The sequence below is a fragment of the Sitodiplosis mosellana genome, unplaced genomic scaffold (genome assembly GCF_009176505.1).
Source record: "Sitodiplosis mosellana isolate CC-2019 unplaced genomic scaffold, AAFC_SMos_1.0 Smas_scaffold_6226, whole genome shotgun sequence".
In the NCBI taxonomy this organism is placed as follows: domain Eukaryota; kingdom Metazoa; phylum Arthropoda; class Insecta; order Diptera; family Cecidomyiidae; genus Sitodiplosis; species Sitodiplosis mosellana.
Window position 1 is genome coordinate 19,993,330 of NW_022601467.1, and position 20,632 is coordinate 20,013,961.

The 20,632-nt window shown below is 37.6% G+C and overlaps 1 protein-coding gene across 1 annotated transcript; it reads left to right on the plus strand.

Moving 5' to 3' along the window:
* The first annotated feature begins 11,196 nt into the window (after positions 1 to 11,196).
* On the plus strand, positions 11,197 to 18,896 carry LOC129578798 (zinc finger protein 267-like). Its single transcript, XM_055467930.1, has 6 exons — positions 11,197 to 11,911; positions 11,973 to 12,333; positions 15,285 to 16,207; positions 16,293 to 16,330; positions 16,423 to 16,510; positions 16,597 to 18,896. Exons 3-6 carry the CDS (start codon positions 15,328 to 15,330, stop codon positions 17,205 to 17,207), a joined length of 1,617 nt encoding a protein of 538 aa, XP_055323905.1. The 5' UTR covers positions 11,197 to 11,911; positions 11,973 to 12,333; positions 15,285 to 15,327; the 3' UTR covers positions 17,208 to 18,896.
* The last annotated feature ends 1,736 nt before the right edge of the window (positions 18,897 to 20,632 follow it).

Sequence of the window (20,632 nt, forward strand, 5' to 3'; positions counted from 1 at the left end):
ACGATCCACATGTGTTCGTTTTTATCTATCGTATTGCAATGCACACACTACGGTCGTCTTCTTCTTCGTTGTTTTTTTTTCCTTCTACAATGTAAATCAGAGGAATTTAGAAATGAAAACGAGAAGTAGAAGTCGTAGAAGAAGAAAAAAACACCCAAAAATAAACTGTCTAGAAAATGGTGAAAATGAAGGAGTCGGGAAAAATGTTACCTACAAAATCGAATCGTTGTTGTTTACGCTAAGCTAAAATGCTTACAAACAAACACCAAATGAATCCAGTCCACAAGTGAGATGAGATTTCATGTTGCACTGCAGTTGTTCCATCCTAGTTGTTGGTGTGTGTACATGCGTGTGTTTTTTTCCCCGTATTTTTCTCTCTCATCGCCGATGAGATTTTGTAACTGGTCGTTTTTTCATCGTCTGATTTTCTTTGCCGCATTTTCCATATAGGCAACAAATGAAATGTGTTTATGTTTGTGCAACTAAAGCAAATTCTAAACAAATTTCGGAATTTCAGAAATCAAGACGAAATAGATCTGGAATTAGTTTCGTTGTTCGTCTCTTTTTTTCTGGCTTGGCAAGGGAAAAATGCGATTGCTATTAGGTGGTTATTGTTGATCTTGTTTTGGATGGTTTTTGTCGAAATGAACGTACATTTAGAATGCGGCGACCCCAGAAACTTGAAATGTTATTGAACTTAACGAACACTCGAAGAAAACGAAGAGCGAGTAAGACGGAGGAGCGATGTGCGCAACTATTTGAAATAAAAAAACATCGATTTGGTCGAGAGGATCATTTTTCCAATGTCTATTTTCAAACACATGTTCGAATGCGTGTGAGAATTGTTATTCGGGCATCGCACCGTTTAAACCGTTGAACCGGCCATTTTTCTTTGAATTTTACGCATCATCATCATTCCTATAAACAACTAACAGTGGAAAGAAAAAAATATTCTGACAAACAAAAAAGCCGGGAGAGACAGTGAGATTGAGTGTGAAAATCCTTACATAATGTGATCAAAGTGGAAATTTTGAGCACGACATAACCGAATGCGAAAGACATTTCATAATGACAATACATCAATTTCATCATTTTTTAAAATGAACAAGTTTGTCATTCGAAACGACCAATTGATTCAATTAATGTCCGTTGATTGTGCGCGCGCGAACGAACGAGAGTGTTCACTCAAAATTTGCTATCATATTCACGATCTTCTTTCATCTGGCCGATTTGTTACGGCTCCTGCTGTTACTGTTGCTGTTGCTGTTGATGCGGTTGTGCGCGCTTCCCATTTTTCCGCCGCCATTTCAGCTCTTGTATTTACGTCGTTGATGCATACAAAAATAGACCTTTTGATATGGTTATTTTTTTTTTATTTGTGCACGTAAATTTAGACACTGTGCTATACACCGGAGATGCTTAAAAATATGATGAAGTGCCATTCACTTTAAACAAAAGTGGTTGACCGCATATAAATTGCTCTCGTTCACTGCTATCGCCCGTCATTACCACCGCCACTGCTGCCGCTCCTCATCCCAAGTGCGTAAAACTGCGTGCAAAAACAACATGTTTTTCCCTGCGACTAGTTTGTGTTGTAGTGGAAAATTTTCGAGAGTCTTAGCTGCCAAAGAAATGAACTATGCACGCAGCCACGTTTATAAATGTGTGAACTGAAATGCCGTTCAAGTTTAAGGATCTGCCAACGAAAAAAGAACACACACACACACACACACATAGCACATCATGAAGCCATTCACATTTGCTATGAAATTCAAATCAATTTTTCATTTCCTGCTTAATTTGAGTTAACAGTTTTCGTTCATTCACTTTACACGTGATCATGGCCCAAAAATTATCGACAAACAGTTCATCATTAAAATCAACGTAAATTTGCGGCAAAATGAGTGCAGAGGCGGTCAAATTAAATGATAAGTGGACAATTTTGAGCGATTTATAATAAAACACGCGCATTTCAACTGTTACATGTGACATATGCGCGCGCACGCCAAAGACCGACCCAATCACAATGTCTATTTTTATGCGCATCCCGTTGGCTGATCGTTCGAGAACAAACGTCGTGTCAATATTTATCGAAAATATCGTGTAGCGTTCAATTTCTAATTCTAACCAGTTTCTTGGCATGCACGGCAAGAGAACCCATTAAATGTGTGACTGACACACTGATTCTGTCGGAAGAAAGAATCGGGGAAAAAAAAGAAACGAATTCAATCTTTGATTAAATTTAACCGTATCGCATTAGGATTCTAATTCGACACTTGTTCTCATTATTTGTTCCTGCCACCATATGGCAACGATTGTGTGCATGTGCTTCTCGGATTTAGCATTGATTTCCATTTCGACCGCCTGTTCAGAAACGAACGATTTGATTGCAGCCATTCCATTGATATTCATATCGGAAAATATTGTCTGGCCCGTGTTTTTTTTGTTTTGATGCTTATTTTGTTTGTTTTTTTTTTGTTTTTTTTGGCAAACGCTTTTATCACCTGTTTCTTGAACTTCAGCGACGAGATGAACTACATCAACGCCTTGTAGAACAACAAATCTCAAACAAAAGCAAATAGAAACAAAAACAGACAAAAACAGACTCTTGTGACTCTCTTTCACCGTTATTTTTCGTCCGGTTGTGTAGAACTTTCGGCGACGGGTTTACTCTTTGTATTGTCTCAAATCGTCTGAATATAAGAAATTTTTCCGCGAAGGCGACTAAATATTCAAAATATTCCGACTATACCAACCTCATTCATGATATTGTTTTGCGTCTACAACCGCCAATACCAATTAATAATCCACAATTCCATTTGTTTCTTTTCACATCGTTTTTCCTGTTCCCCTTTGTTTGTTTATTGTATGAAAATTCGAGCGATCAAATGAACACATTTTTCAAATATGTGTTATTTTTTTTCGCACGTCAACCACTCTCAACGCTTCTATTTATTTGTATCTATTTGTCACAAAAAGCCGACCTATTTTCAATATTATGACTTAAGCAACAAACAAAATTGGAGCACTCTGCAGATTATAATATTATCACGAGTTCAGCGGTGGGCAATGCGATTAATTCACCATGATGGATTTGATGCATGACGTATGTTTATAACGAAGTCATCTTCATATTCGTCTTTGTCAGCACCATTTTATCGGGTGTAAAATGAAAATTTTGAACTTTTGAAATATTATCCATAGTTAAATTGATGAATTTTTAAGTTTGAATCCAATAACTGGAAACCGATGGCCCATTCATCAATTCTAGGTAAACGTTAATAAATATCAACAATAATATTAGTTTGATGGATTGGAACATATTTCGAAAACACCACCAACTTTTTCTTTTGAAACGAAAAGTTTTCTTCCTCGAACTACGAATTCATGCTTAAGCTTCAGTTTGAATAGTGGCGATGTGATGTTGCGTTCTCACTGATAAGGCCACGGCAAATTGAAGCAAATATCTCATATCCTTGCCAAAATTTTCATAGCAGAATTTTGTGGTCTTGCTTCGGCTATGGTATTCATTTTACAACATGTTTCGTTGGATCTGGGATTGTCATTGTCTGGCTTATTTCCGTTTTTGGCCAATTTGAATGGCCTCCATTTCATTTGTATTTTTTTCGCGGTATCAAATTAATGGGCTTTTTGAAGAGTTATCGACCATTTACGAGATCAGTAAGTAATGATTATGGGTCATAGTTTATGACCTCGAATGAGCAAATAGACTGGAGTAGAATTGCATTTCCAATTTTTAGGCACAGATCAAGGTTCCATTGGCATTTTAGCTAAAGCAGATGGCAAAACTGAGTTAATATGGAAAGATTTCATAAAATACGTTATATTGGGATGTTTATGCAGCAATTTGTCATTGGCTATTTGCTCAGTGCTAATTTGCTTCTACAAACACGGAAATTTCCAAGCGGATTCCGTATTTCACACTCAACAAGTATCGTAAACATACTCCAACGTGGAAATTATTCGCATTTTATTGAAAATCAATATCATGTTAAGTTCTCTAAACCGGTTCTTTTACCAGCACAGGCCTATTTTTTCTCAACAGGATTTGCGTTGCTGTTTTTTGTCTCTATGTGTTTCCTTCATCGCGCTTTTTCCAAAGGCTTTCGATGCTCACTAAGCAAGCTCGATCTTACCGACCATAGTCGCAATCATAAGGAATTATTATGCGACACAATACGCTTTCAAAACGAAGCTAAAAGGTCAATTCTGGTCAATTCTTTTCACAGTTACCTCCTCTCTCTCTTGTGAACTTGTTTGTATTTCTAAACGTAATCACAATCAATTTTAGTTTCTTTTTAGAGTCAGCTGACATTTACAGTCCTTTCATTTTGGTGTAGTTAATTTGCAGTATGGTGGCACTAGCAGGCGCTTCTTCCCATTTACAACTGGTATAACTGTTTCTATGTCTTTTTTATACTTAAACTATGAATGGATGCTTTGCGTCGGCCAACGCCATATTGTCACAATAATTGAAACAAATCATATTTTAGGAACAGCGACATCTGGTCTCCGACTTGTATATTGCTTTATATACGGTTGATGCAACTGCTGAAAATCTCTTCTTGTACTGTTTCTTTGGAAAACTAGCTACGGAAAGTTTTCTAGAAATGGCCGATTGTTTATTCGAATCTAACTGGTTGAATCTGGGTGTTGATCTTCAGAAATATTACATTCTCATGATAAGAAATGCTCAGATCCTAATCGAACACCATGGTTTTTGCGGTGCTCCATTGAATTTGACTACCTCTACTAAAGTGAGTTTTGGATTGGATTCAAAATAATTCAGAACAAGACAAAGATGAATTGTTAATTATCTGTCATTTTCAGTATATGAAAGCGGGTTTTCACATACTACATGATGTTCAAAACCATCACCGGCCAATAGATGGGAAAGGGGAAATTTGGATGAAAAACTAAAAATATTTGAAAGTTCCCATAGAAACGATGATAACAGAAATAACTCCCATCATAAAGGTTGAAAATCAAAATTTGATCTGGAAAATTCAAAGAGAACAAAAATACTATGTAACATATTCATAGAGCAAACTATCAATTTTGTGAATGTGCGTGTCAACTGAATTTCATTGTTGTTTGTTCGTTGCCTACGACGCGTTTTGGTTTGACATCACAAATATCAAACTTTGTACGAATTTGTGTTGTTGTTGTTGTTTGATAAAAATGTGGAATAAATGATCAAATGAGAAGAATAATAAACAAATCAAAATTCGTATGTGATACCCCATCAAGATCACTTTGGCTGCCACTTGCTCGCCCAGTGTAAAAACGATAAGCGAAAGCCGATTCTGTGGAAATGCGTCTGAGTGAGTGAGTGAGATGATGAGAAAGAAAAGAGGCAAAACATTGAAAATAGAATTAAACATTGGCATGTGGTAAATTTCTGGTGAGATATCCAAATATATCAACGGTGTCTAGTCGCAGCCGTTGTTGTTCTCTCTCGCGTCGATGTCTTTCACAGAGATTTTCAAGTGCAAGTGGAAAATAGTCTCGAGATGGGTTTACCAACGCATCGCAAAAGTAAAACCATTTCTTTTTTTCTGGCACTCACAATGAAATGTGTCACCAAAAATTTCGAATTCGAATGTACTCTACTCTCGATGCGGGCCATTTGCATTGCAACGCCAAATTCTGTGGATTTTTTTCATCTCCTCTCTCTTCTCTCTGATGCACGAAGTTAGCGAACAGACTCACTGATCACTCTGGTTTTGTTGTTTGGCAGCGTTGAGACAGTTGTTCCGTTTGGAATTGGCAAATCGGGGATCCGTATGAGATAATGGAATGCAACCCAATTAATCTTAGCGTCTTACGTTGTGTTTTGTGCCCATTTCGCTCGAAATGTCGTTCACAAAAGTGATTCGTTGTCTGAAAACAAAAGCAAAACAGTTGTGATTGTCACACAGATTGAAATTGATTTGCGAGCAAGCGCAACAGAAAGTGAAAAAAAGCAACTGAAAACCGAATTGCGCGCACGCCACAGAGGAAATCACATACACACACTGCAATGCAATGGATTAACCGGCATCTCGTCAAGGATTTTCCGAATTCACATTTATCTGATTTTCCATTAAGAGAAACGAAATAAAAACGAAAAGGAAGAGTACAACGCCGTCGTCATTTTCTTCATCGCTTTTACATCGTTTACTGCAGATTGGTGGATTTACATACGTATACATATATTTAAAACATCTGCTTTTGTCCGCGTCTGCTGCGATTTGATCGTGAAAGATGCGAATGGGTCGCGAGCAACACATCGCACATGCACAATTGCAGAAGGGGCGAAAAAGAGAACTTATGTGAGATGTGATGGAGACGGGAACAAAAGGAGAAGAAAAAAACTGAGACGCGTCTTGAATGGGCTGTACTAAGTTAAAACTAATAAAACACAAATTGACAATGTGACAAAATAGCGAAACGCGTGCCACATTGCGTGTTGTCGATGTTAATGAAGCGCACAACAAACGAATAAATAATAATTGATGCATTAAAGCATTGCATCAATGAAAAATGAAGCGCAACACAATATGCAGGAAGAAAAAGCATGCCAGAAGTGTCGTGTCAAAGAGTAATATTAAGTAGTCGGTTGTGAGGTGCTAAACAATTGCATTTATCAATGAACATTCACCAATTTTTTACGACACACATGATTGTGCATTGCAATCCAATTATTTGTTTGTTTGTTTTTCGTTTTCTTCATTTTTCTCTCACTCTCATCTGTATCGATGTTTTCCGCTGAAACGAATCCTTTTCGAACGGCCAATAAATTGCCAGTATTCCAATGAATATGTGAGCAGTGGTGTGTTTTTGTTGACGCACTCGATTTTGTCGCTCATGCTTTTGTTTACTTTTCAATTGCCATTTCATTTCCCAGAGAATTATTGAGATCGCAAAGTTCGTTTGAAAATTGCGCACATGCCTCCTGTCTATTTTGCTGCTGTACAGTACACAATATATCCACTATTTTGATGAGAGAGAGAGAGCGAGTTTTGTGTCTTGGGAGATGCTGCGCCATTGTTCAAATGCAATTACGTGTGTTTCGCGTGAACTTGTTTTGTGGCTGCAAAACGCAATAGAGAAATGAAAAATAAACTCTCGACACATACGCGCACCAATAAACAAATAAAAAAAACAATGAAATAAAAAAGAAGAAGAAGAAACTGCTGTTGCTGCGTCGCACAATGAAAGACATGTGCAAGTTGAAAAATCCACCTGCCTCTCTGTTATATAGAAATGGCCATTTGACTAACGCGCGCGAGCAATTGCTCTTTCACACTATGTGTGTTTGTGTTTTTTGTTCATTCATTCGTTTTTCACCCGAAATGACTAATCAAATTGTGACTAAACATCCGAATGCGAAATATTCAAGTAAAATTTAAACGGTATCACACGGTTTTTCAGTCATCGTCGCTGCTGCCGTCGCCGTCGTCGTCGCTTTGGCAATTTGATCTTTACTTTGGTCTGGTACGCACAAATGCAGGCGTATGGCTTGTAACTGCTTGAATCAAAACAATTCATGCTATTGCCACACATAAACTGCAACTGTGGACAAGAGCAAGCATTTCCTTTGGACGCGATGATAGGGTGGACCGGTGCAAATGATGTTGAATGAACACATTTCACGTTTTTCACGGATCATTTGAATCATCGCAGCAGCCTTCGAACGAAACCTCATCATCATCATTGTGAAATATATTGGAACGACAACTGTGCTGCCCGTTGGATAGGCGTTACGCAAATGAATCACTATTCCCAATTTTACGATTCCGCATCATACTTCCGCTTCAATTTCCTTTATTTTAAATTGAATTTGAAAACACGAATTTTTATGAAGAATCCACCGCAAATATAGAGATTATGTCATTTTTTGCGAGCACACCCAAGTCGAAGTAAAGTGCATTTAACAGCGAAATTATGTTCATTCAATAGCCATTTCGTAAGTGCATCAATTTTATGAATGATATCATTGCCAATTTGCAATGTCAAAAGAGACCGGTCATCCCTACGCGGTGCGTTCATTTCGATTGTGATTCATGTCGAGGCAAAACAATGAGCGCATCGTTTCTGAAATAGGAAACTAAATGGTACGAATTGAGAGTAAATGAAAACTATGAAGGGAGAAAATGTGCAGCAGCGGAGGACAGAGCAAGAGAGAGAGAGAGGGAGATCGGGCAGAATAATGCGAAGCGACTGGGTGATCAATTATTCAACACACAATTCTATTTTCGGAAGCTATTTGTGTAGAAAATCCGTACGAAAAACAACCATTCCGAAAGACAAACCACAACAAAATGCATAAACGCTCGATGCTGCCGCTGTTTCTGTTTTTGTTGCTGTTGATGCAAAGAAAATGCGTTCTGCGATCGTTGTACCATGCGCAGCATCGCCATCAAAACATCGAAAGGTATAATATGGTGTGCGTGATGTTAGCGACATGATATTTAATCGCCGCCGTCGTAGTCGTCGTCATCATCATCAATGTTCTCGATGCAAATGCCACCTCAACCAACCAGCACGGTGTGTGTATGCATGTTGGAAATCATGGGCTTGTTATTCTTTGTGTTACGCTTTTGAATTGTTTTTCTTTCATGAAAATAGCATTTTCAGTGTTTTGTTGAAGGGTGGTTATTTTTAAACAGACTGCGAATGCAATGTCGAAGCGGCTGCAAGCCAAATACCAAAACATAAATGCGCCTAATGAAGAAATGAAGAAAAACAGCATCAACAGCAACTACGACGACGACGACAAAGGAGCAGAGTTGTAACAACAAAGATCGTCGGATGCGTGTTCTGCGTACACAACCAAGGGAGAGAGAGAGATATATTTGAAAAACGTTAAATGGCGATGAAGATAGATGTGTCATTTTCGTGTGCTCACTGAACTCACTTGAGATTTGTCAAATGCAATGAAAAACACACCAACAACCGATTCGGTGTGTAATGGCATTTGCTAGAGAGTGACGTACATGGAATAATCTGTGTAGACACGAACAATTGAATAGAGAAAAATGTGGACGACGACGGTAGCAACAGCAACAGCACATCAGCCGACTGACAGGCGCGTAAGGCGACAATGTATCGAAACAAATAAGAAAAATTTATGTCGCCTAAGAGAAGACAACTGATGTGAAGCGCGGTCGTTAATTCAAGGGTACATGATGCGCCGCGGAAAATTAATGTTGATGCCGTTTGAATTGTGACTGATCCGAACCGAACTGAATGGATGGCGTTTGGATGCGCACATTCGTAGTTCATCCTATAAGTCATTCGGTGGAAATGCGATCAAACGATTGCTATTTAATTACTGCAAGATCGCATTTCCATCGCTTCGAGTAGAGAAAAACGAGAGCGAGAGAGAGAAAATACCTGATTCATGACTCACCACCGATGATGAGACAAATCGTATTTCTCCGAATTTAACATCACATCGAAACAGACAGAATTATTTGTAGCATAACTCATTCCGTGATCACGATGATCATTGGCAGTTGATTTGTTGGCATTTGTCGGAACCGTGAAACGGACATGACAACGGGAGAAAAAAATATATGAGAAGACAACTATGAGGATGATAAAAAAAAGTTGCCGGTTAAAAATCGTATGATTTATGACTGACGAGCGAGTAGCGATTTTTCCGAGAGAGCGACACACACACATACACACCCAATGCGTGCAGATGTGTAATAGAAAATCTCAATGTTCATTGACCTCACGTAAGAAGGCACACTAAAGACAACAACCGTGTGTTGTATGGACCATTTAAATATACAACACCAACAAACCAAATGACAATTTGTAGTAGTACATTAAAATTGAAAAACTATTTTTGTTTCTCTTAAGATTTCGGCGTAATTGCATTGCGCGCATAACGGCGTTCTCGCAGGCACGCTCCCCATATTTCCATCTCTTTCGCGTGGATATACCATCGTCTCATGTAATGTTCATCGACACGAGAGCATATGTTTTCATCTTCAACGCAATTAATTCTAGAAAAACGAAATAATAATAAAAAAAAGAAAAAGAAGAAGAAGAAGAGAGAATACAAATAAACACAGGCAGGAGCAAGCACACTCTCTTTCGCGCCGACTACGACTTATAATAAATTGCCAAGAAGCAATCGAACAGTCATCAGATACGATTCATAATGTTCGAAGAACATGAAGAGCAACAAACGCGGCATGCCGTTAAAAATAGACTCACGTAACAATATTAATAAAAGGTTTGGCGTGGTTTTTCTTTCTTTTTTTTCTCGTTCTTTGGTGCGTGTGTGTGCGTGTGCGCGCGCGTTCATTCGGTTTGTTCGTTCACGTTCATTCGCGGTTTGCTTCGCTTCGATTTCACTCTGTGAGGGAAAATGCCACAACTGAAACGCAGACACCTAACCGTACATCAAACAACAAAAAAAACAAATATTCACATATACTTGATAGGATATCGATAGAATGGCAAACAAGCATCTAAGGATAGTAGCATCGAGTCATCGGTTTTCGCGAGAAAAAAAAACATCATGTCTTGATCATCATCAGCACTTAGTCATGAGAAGAAAGTGACCGGAGAAAGAGATCACCCCAAAAAAAGCGGTTAATCATATGACAAGAGAATTATTCTGTTGAAAAAGTCGTTGAGCGAATGCCAATTTCCGAATGTATGAGTATTTTCCAGTGAATAGTGTCTTTGTTTGCCGTCACCAATTCTCCAATTAGAATATAACAATGCAACGATTATCAATGCCTATCGTGCGTTTGTTCCAAATCCAAGTGGCCATGCACTCATAGTGCACAAACTCACTAGGATTCAGTTGTTGTTGGCTTTTTTTTCGTCGTCGTCGCAGTCGTCTTTACATTTTAAACGGCACGTTTTTCATATGCGTTGCGACTAACGTAATATATCTCTTGCTCTCCATTAGTCTAACGCTCATTTGTTCTCCGATTTCCTTGTGTTGTACGTATACAAACGGTATCATACACCACCAGCCGACATGTGTGATTCCTTACGGCTGAAAAATGAAAAACTTCTCTCTCTCTCTCTCTCTCTCTCTCTCTCTTTCGATCGGGCCTTATAAAAACACATGTGTTTGTGCATTTGGCATTTTAGAGGATGGATGCGAAGAACAGTGAGAGTGAAAAATACACACCGATTCAGATGTAAAAGACGACGACGATGAAGACGGCGACGACGAAGATTTTCAACTACGCACGCGTGCCTTGCGCTTGCACAGCCATGGACTTTAAGTCAATATGCGCAAAGGATATATTTAAAAAATCAGTTCATAAGTAACCATTGTACGGTGAAAACGTAGTATCCACATCGTTCACAACCACAAAATAGAATTGATTCAATTTCAAGCGATTTGAAAATTGTTCGGTGACAAGTTTGAATAGAAAGAATAGCAAGCCGTTTCTATTTCGACTCTTTTCTGGTGTTGTATTTTAAATCAGTCAAAATAAATTGAATTGTTATTGAAAGTGCAACTAAATTTTTTCCGCAAATAATAATAGAAGAAGAAAAACGAAAGTTGAAACAAAAGTGATTTTCCGGAATTTGTTTGACATTTTCACAACGATCATTTCAGATACGCACACCGATAATTAGTATTATCATTGGTCCATTGTGCTTCGGATATTGTGCGTGTGTGTGTGCGCAGTTTGTGTTTGCTCTATAGATACAAATTCGTCATTGAAAATACCGCTTAAACTTGATACGCAAATTACATGAATCGAATTCTCTCGCTCTTCACACCGAGAACGAAGCAAAATGAAAACAGAACGGAACGAAATCTGAACGGGAAAAATATATCGCACAGCGAGAGAGAAAAACGCGCAATTAAATTGCATTGAAAATAATATGTTTTGTATTCAGCTCGAATGTTTAATAAGTGAGGAGGCGATTTTTTTCAAATAACCGTAATAAACAATAAAAAAAATTATATATAACAGATTTACGTAGTGAGCGTGCGCTAACTGCATCGGAAACAGGCAAAACAACCGAAAAGAAAGAAATAAAATAAAAGAAACAGTGAAGAGAAGAAAAAAGAAAACGAAAAAAAAACTCACTTTTGAAGTGACGACGAATAAAGACAGGAAATTATTTATAGCGGTGAAGAGCAATTTTCCGTGAATTGTGGTGCAAACAACAACAACCCTGACCGTAGTGTTAACGACATCTTGCCAGTGGCTGTTCGTGTTGTTCCCATTTGATTCGGCACAAAAATTAAATCAGCGCTTGGACCAACGACCACCGCATCAAATTATAACACACCGTTTTGCTGAACTTTTGACAGGCGCCCAGGCATTTAAGGTGAATGATCTGCATTTTCTTTTATTCATTCTGTTGATAATATTTTTCTTTTCACTTTTATTTATTCAAACGCTATTTCTGATTAATTATATTTTAATTGGTTGGCTGTGGATTCGATGAAAGAACCCAAAGAACCCATGCAATCATCTCTTTTTTTAGTGATTCCGTCATTTCGCTTGAAATTTGAATCCGTATTCATGGCTCTCATTGAACTTTCTTTGTTTGTTCAGGTGTGAATGAACATTTGGCCAAACAAGGATTCGAAGAATGGCATTCAAACTAATCTCTTTTTCGATTCAAACCAATCGATTGGATTTCATTACAATGAACATTCGATTATTCAATTTTCCAAACATCTCTCCAGATTCGTTGTAATTTCGACAAAACTTTAGGTCGAAGTGAACATCTTCTAACTTGTTTTATGTATCCGGCGCTTTTATGATATTAAAACAGTTCGATTTCGTGCTTTATACAATTTCCCAACTGAATTTCTCGTTATCTTTTTTTTTCGTCGTGCATTTCCTTTTTCAATCATAGCCCGCATGGATTCATGGATTTAAAGCAAAACTGGTTTTTCCCATCAAACATAAATCAATATGAATCCAGCATTAATTCTATGCAGCATACAGTTTTCACGATGGAATTAGTGTGGGCTTATGTGGATGCGATTCACTCTGAATCATTGTCTACAGAAACTGAAAAAAAAGTTGTTGAAAATGCATGCAATGCGTAAATCCAAAATGCAGCAGTCACGGATATGTTTTCCAGATAACTTGCGTGCACCATCGATATTCTCAGTCGCAGTAAGGTACGCACGTCCCTCATTTTGGACGGACCGAAACAAAAACTAAACCGTAAACGATCAACAGAAGAAAAAAAACATGTGGTTGGTTTTTTATGGTGCACATCTTTGACTTTTTTTTTCTCTGTTACTTCAACTCCTGTACCGTTGCTTGCTTCGTTGTATTTTTTTTTATTTTTTTCTGTATTTCTTTGATTCTTCGTCCTCTCCAGTTGCAATTACTGGCATAGCAACAGTTACATGAGCGACTAAACAATCTTTTGGCCTCATTAGAACGGATGTTCGTTTATTACTTCAATGAGTGCATATAAAGTGCAATGCATATGTTTATGTCATCGTTCCACGATATTTTCAACATTATTCTCATTTTAGTCCCGTTGTCGCGTACGCTACCATGCATCACGGATGGATTTAAATCTCTCAATGCTCAAATGACAGTGGTATTTCTACGCACTTTTTTTCCCGTCGAAAATCAAGCTCCTTCGCAGCGGCGAAATGCGAGCAAAAGAGAACGCAAGAAATCGAAAGATGATGAAATTGTCTGCGTATTTTCCATACGGTACACCGTTCTGGCGGATGTTGATCGCATCGAATCCTTTCACGTGTCACATTTTCCACTGTGTAAAATCACGTAGTATTTGCACATCACATGACAACAAATCAGCATCGCAAACGGTTTCAAAGCTACGCTCTTTACTTTGTTGTGTCTTGTTACAGCCACAGCTGCCGCTATCGCCACCGTTGATTCATTCGCACCGTATGTTTGGTGCTTCTTTGTGTGAAAACCCATGCCATTTCTCTATCATTTCATTGTCCGCTTGTCGTGTGTTTTGTATTTGGTTGCTGTTTGTTTTTTCGCATTCGCTTCTGGTATTCAAATTGATGTGTGATGTTGATTCGAAAGCGCGCGTGGCTTGTGTCATATCGGGTTGGCCAAACGTAAAAAAGCCGAAAACTCATGTTCATGCCGCGCTTGCTTGCTTGCACACACACACACACACACAAACACACATTATGATCATCGAACAAAATGAAAATTCAATCGAAAAATATTTGGGCGACGTGCCAAATGATTTGTTTAGAGCTCATTCGGTCCGATGACGTATGCAGCAGGTTGTTTCTTCTTCGATTCTCACTTAGCAAAAAGGAAAACGAGAAAGAAGAAAAAGAACACGAAAAAATAACAACCAAATGTTTTTTTTTTCTTTCCGTTTCGGCATTTTCACATGGCGAATCATATTTTCTTGACGATTCTTTCATTTGGTACATTCGATGCGCGTGTATCGGGTTATTTAAATGCCAAAACTTGTTAGCACACGTTTCGGTTTCATTTGAGCCACTTGAAAGCGCTCTCTCTGCGCGCCACGAGACAGAATGAGACAAACACATGCAAAACGTATAATTGAAATTAATTATCATAATAAATTGCATATTTTTTTCCCGCAAAAACTACAAGTAATATAATTTATTGTGCACATGCTGGCACTTTTTCCTCGTTCCGCTGGCATCATGATTTCCGGCATATTCCATCGACAATTGGCTGTAGTTTCTCGTCTATCTCTTGGTAATGGGAGAGATAGAGAATCTCAGTCAAACAAAGTAAAATTGTGTGAATATGGGGGAAAACACGCGCGCGAGGTGACGGAATTACGTGACGTTCTTTTCTTTCGATGTGTGTATCATTTTGAACATGCAAATAAATAAATCACCAACGGAGAAAATGTTCCGTATGCAACGATGCGACGATTTTCTATAGTTTTTCATTGTTTATTCACTTCAAACTAACGGCTACACATATACTTAATGGTCTAAATTTAGACCGGATATTAATCGGGTGAAACACGGTGAAGCTTGCTCGCGCGCGCAATACACACACACACACACACGCCGCACACTCAAATGCATCGCAATCAAATAGGCTTCAGGCCACTATTGGAATAGGTAATAAATTATCAGTTTCAGTATATATGCGGAGGTGTTAAAAAAATCAGTCGTGATGAGGAACAGCACTCCATTTCAAAACACACAATATTTCGAAAGAAAAACATAATTTTTCTTTTCGCTTTCTTATTCTTTTGGCTCTTTATTATTTTCTCGTGTTACTTCAATTTTCTTAACCGAAACATTTTCTCGCTTGTTTTCATTTCAGCATCGAGAGCCAAAACGAAAGAAGAAGAAAAAAACATTGAAAAATGATCCATGACGCAGCTAATCAGGCGGCATCGGTGCCAGAGGAGCTGTACAATTTGACGCAGTTGGCTGATGTAACTTTGGCGGCTGGCAAATTAAGCACAACCAACATTCAAACGATAAAGGATTACATCAGAAGCGAAGAGTCAATAGCACCTGCAACGCCGCACACAATCAATCGTCCATTGCAAATGACCGAATTGATTGTGATGAAACGAAGTAATTCGTCCGATGCTTCAGACACATCCAGCGATACAAATTCACCGCAAAAATTACTCAGCGACGCCGGATACATGTCCGACATGGAATATTTAGATAAGAAAACATTTTTATATGCATTACATTCGAATCACAGCCAATCAATGGACACGGACACATCAATTGCTGACTCGAGCACCGCATCAATTAAATCAGCATTTAGCGAGCAGCGTCAAAGTTCATTTTCATCATCCGAAGATGACTCAACATTCAACTATTCGCACAAAATATTCGACAAACGGAAGTCACGCAAACTCCATTATCAATCGCAGAGTTCGGAAAACATGTTGAAATCGGTCAATCCATTCAATTCAAATGCAATGGTCATCGAAACCGAAGACAGTATGCTTTCGATCAGCGAAACTGAGAGTAATGATGATGGTGATCGTCGACGAAAAATCAAATCGAGTTCAATTGTCGACGAAGTGAATGCGAGAGAGAAAATGAACGCTGACTTAGCATCCGAAACGGAATCAATGAACAGTAATTGTGGAACAGATGATGTTCACACGTGCCCGGAGTGTGGCAAAAAGTACTCAACATCATCGAATTTGGCCAGGCATCGTCAAACCCATCGTTCGTTACTCGATAAAAAAGCTCGCCGCTGCCCACACTGTGACAAAGGTAAGTTTTAAAAATAATCTCGCATTTACTCAGAATCTTGTGCCGTGAATTCAAGCTGATTGATTGATTTATGTATTTTTTTTAGTATATGTCTCAATACCAGCGTATAGCATGCATCTTAAGGTGAGTAGTAAGCGTTTGGATGCACTTTGAATACGAATGCAGGTCAAATTGAGTGGTATTTAATGAAATAAAATCCATTTCGATGTACACAGGTGCACAATCAAGGATGCGAGTGTCCACATTGTGGTAAGAGATTCTCTCGTCCGTGGCTGTTGCAGGGTCATATTCGCACACATACCGGTAAGTTAAGCCAAATTTATTGCCATCGCTCGTCGTGTTTATAAAGCCAATCAAAGTCAAACGTTTGCTTCCGTTGTTTGTTCTAGGTGAAAAACCGTTCCAGTGCTCAATTTGCACGAAATCATTTGCTGACAAATCAAATCTACGTGCTCACATACAGACTCATTCAAACACTAAGCCACACACTTGTGGCCGATGCGGTAAGGCATTCGCTTTGAAATCGTATCTCTACAAACACGAAGAGTCTTCGTGCATGCGAAACCATTCGAAATCCGACAAGGAGAAGAGCAAGCCGACGATGCGATCGAAAACATCGAAAAAACTAACAACATATGGAAATCATTCCGTTGTTCTCAAGAAGATTAAGGAGATGGCCACCACCAGTGACACACCAATAGAATGTGTGAATGCGAAATCGAATGCAACGTCGCAAGAGTGCATCTTTTTGGATGCCGGTTCCAAGAAAAGTTACATCGATCTAACCGAAGCAAAAGCAACCATCGAACCATATCCTCGAATCAGTGTCATACGCACAGTCGGATCACAGTCACCGTCCGCATTGAAATCCGATCAATTTGAATTTTATCAAGAAAAACCTGTTGATTTCTCACCGAAACACAAGTACAAATCGGAACTCACCAGCAACGAGAACAAAACCATCTCATTACCAAGTCAGTACACAACAATGGTTGTGTGATGAATTCTTTTGTAACTGGTAGTTGTTAAGTTGAATCAGATGCGTTTTTTTCTGACGTATGTACGATATGTACGGGCTATGGAAGAAGTGGAAAAAGGAACATTATCTTTCGTTGAGCATGAAATGGTTGACACTCACTATCGTTCATTGCTACAAAAAAATACACATGTTCGAGGGTCGAATTTGAAACCGTATGTTTCGTCTTCCGTTTTCCAGCTCGAATTTTTCTTTATCATTAAGACGATGACAATACTATCTGAAACGACGAGAGACTTTTTTTCGATTTGCGAATAAAGTGCATGGACCAATATAAATTTAAGCAATTTAGCTCGTAAGTTGTACATTGAACTTAAATCAACCCGCTGAAAACCAAAGTGCCATTAATTAGTTTAAGAAAAGCAACAATTGTTTTGTTTTGTGAGATCAAATAATTCGACACAATCAAAACTGCATGAAAAAAATATATAATGAAATGTGATATATGAACGATACTTTGTTTGTTTAAGTTGTAATTTGTAAGATTTTTCTTTTGGTTAGTTATATATCACATTCAAATCACACGCTTTTTGATGTCGCTTTTGGACATTCAGTATGAAAATATTCAAATCGATTTATCAAATTCGTCTAAATTAATTCTGTATCATGTTAAGATAAAAAAGCATTTAATGCTCTTCCTTCATCCTGAGGAATGACAATTGAGCAACGAATCATAAACAGATGACACTATAGATCAACGATGTGAAGGAATGTGTTAAGATTAATTCTTCTTTTTTTTAGTACGTAGAATGAAGAAAAAAACAATTCAAATCAAATGAGATATTCTAGTCTAACATTGTATTTATCAACATTTAAATCAAGCACGAAATGAGCAACAAATTCAAACAAGAAAAAAAAGTGTTAAGGAAATATATATTCTGATTTTAATATAAGACGTAGATACGTATACGCTAAATATGATTTAGTCGACAGAGGATACAGTGTGGCCGATGAGGTGCAATACAAATGCTAAGTTATTTATAAGCATTTGTTTTAGATTCATTCAAATGCATATTTTTTCTGGATACTTTAGCTAATAATTAGTCTAGTTATCTTTACTTGAAATATGTTCGCATTTCTAGCAGAAGACAAAACAAAATCAGAGAAAAAAAAATGGTTGAAAAATTTTTCTTATTTGAATAGCGATAGACGATCTAGGCCATTTTTATATCTATCATATTTGAAACAGAGTTATTAAGCCATAATCTAAAATCTCGGATAATTGTGTGAGAATTCAATTGAAAAAGAGAGAGAAAAAAGTTATATATGGCCTAAAGTATTTGGAAAGAGGAGAAACATCATTTCCTAGGTATTAGTTTGATGCAAATTATCTCACAGTTTTTTTTTTCTTGTCTTTCTAGTTTTTTTTTTGTCGTTATAAGATTTCTTTTTAGTATGTAAATTGGATTGAAGTGTGCAACATGTATCGAAACACAAAATTGAGCCTGGATTATGAGCTTTGATTCTGCTTGGCAATGAGGCCAAAGTTTGATAGTTTTTAGTTGTTTTTTCAAAAAAAAAAATAGCTTTAGGAGGTCTTTTTTACAGATAAATTTTAGAAGGAAACATTACAATGTATGTATTTACTCTCAATTTTGTAGTCAACTTTTTTTTTACGATGAATAAAGAAACGAAAGAAGACAAAGCCAAAAACAATGTAGTATGGCATTTCCGATTCATTACAACTCCTTTTTCACAAGGAATATTTTTCATCTTTGAATATTCGACGTAGAAGAAAAAAACCTAAATTCCGCACGAAGAAAAGGCCGCAATTATCCAGCAAACCGTGAGTATACACACATTGTGTTTGCCTATCGAAAACTTTAAATTTCAAGTTTTCACATGTCTACTACATGTACTGAAATGAAGCCAAACCGAAGAAAACAATCTCAACTGAATGTATCAATCGTTTAATGGCATATTGCGATGCCAAACATTGTATCACAAAACAATTTGTGCAATTGCATAAATTGTAGCAGATAATTTGATCAAAATGTATTGCATGGCCATGATGAAATGGGATCTTTTCTGTGGGGGCCATCAATTAAATCGACCAGAGATCACTTGATTAGTCGATTATAAGGCATGAAAGTTCAAAATTCACAGCGCCGTTCGTGTATCATATGCTCAAACGAATACCCATGATGAAAGTATTAAAAGCCACGAAATAAATGTCAAACGCCGTTTTATATATTATGCAATTGTCCCATCGCGTCTCGCGATACATGTTGTGGCCAATAACCACAATCAAACAGTTCAAAATGTTTTTGAACATGCTCTTTTATTAATCAACGATATTAATGTGAAGGAACACTCGAGAATGTGATGTTTTTTTTCTTCTTTCGTTTATGTATGCTGGATGATGTGACGATGCTTTCTCTCTCGCTCTCGACTTAGCTCAGCCCATCCAATGTATAAACTGCAGTTTATCATATGCGGAGTGAATTTATATGAAAAATTGACAGAAAAAAAACCAAACGCTGAGATGAACAGCAAAGTAATTGAGGCTAATTGAAACTAATTAATGTCAACAAAAATTTGGACAAAAAACTACTCATCTCAAGTGCGTTCAGTGCGCGCATATCAGTTTAGGACAAAGACTTTGGTTATTGAAAATTAATGCTTGAAGCAAACAGTACCATCTCTGTCTCTTGCGCGGGTGCGCGGGTGTGCGCGCGCCTCATCTATATCATTATTGATAGTGTGTGTTGGATTCAAATGGTTGATATGGGCTGAGACACGAAGTGTGCGTCAAATGCTCTTGGTTTTCAATGTTTCTAGGGTCAATAATTTGAAATCAGTACGAAATGAGCTGCGAGGCACTCACTCTCAATTTAAAGAAATAATCCAATAAAATTCATTTAATTGACAAAGTGTAGCGCGTAGACATTTTATGTTGTGCTGGCTTTCCGATGAATTGAATACTCAAAATATGATATAGATTCGATTCAGATGGAAGTGTCAATGAATTGTTCATTTTTTTCCCCCTTGAGTGTGAAGATGGCACAGTTAGGTTTCGATTGAATCAACCCCTTTATATTTTTTTTTTCTTTTTGTTCAAAATCAATTAATAGTCTATTAATTTTGTCAATCTTTTGAATTGTATGTCGATGTGTTCAAATGAATTTAGGCCAATATTTATTAGTCGTTTGATGTCAAATATGAAATATGCTTTGTATCGATATATTCTATACTGCTCACATCCATATATCGGTTAATAAAATAACGGTTGGAATGATGCTGTTTCAGTGGGTAAATTACTTGAAAAATGAATCGATATCTTTGCATCCGGTTGTTTGAGCACCGTCAAAAATGATGCATCGATACAAAAGACTTGACACTGATTATTCCGTTGCGTCTTTCATTTTGTCGTGTTTTGTTATGTCATG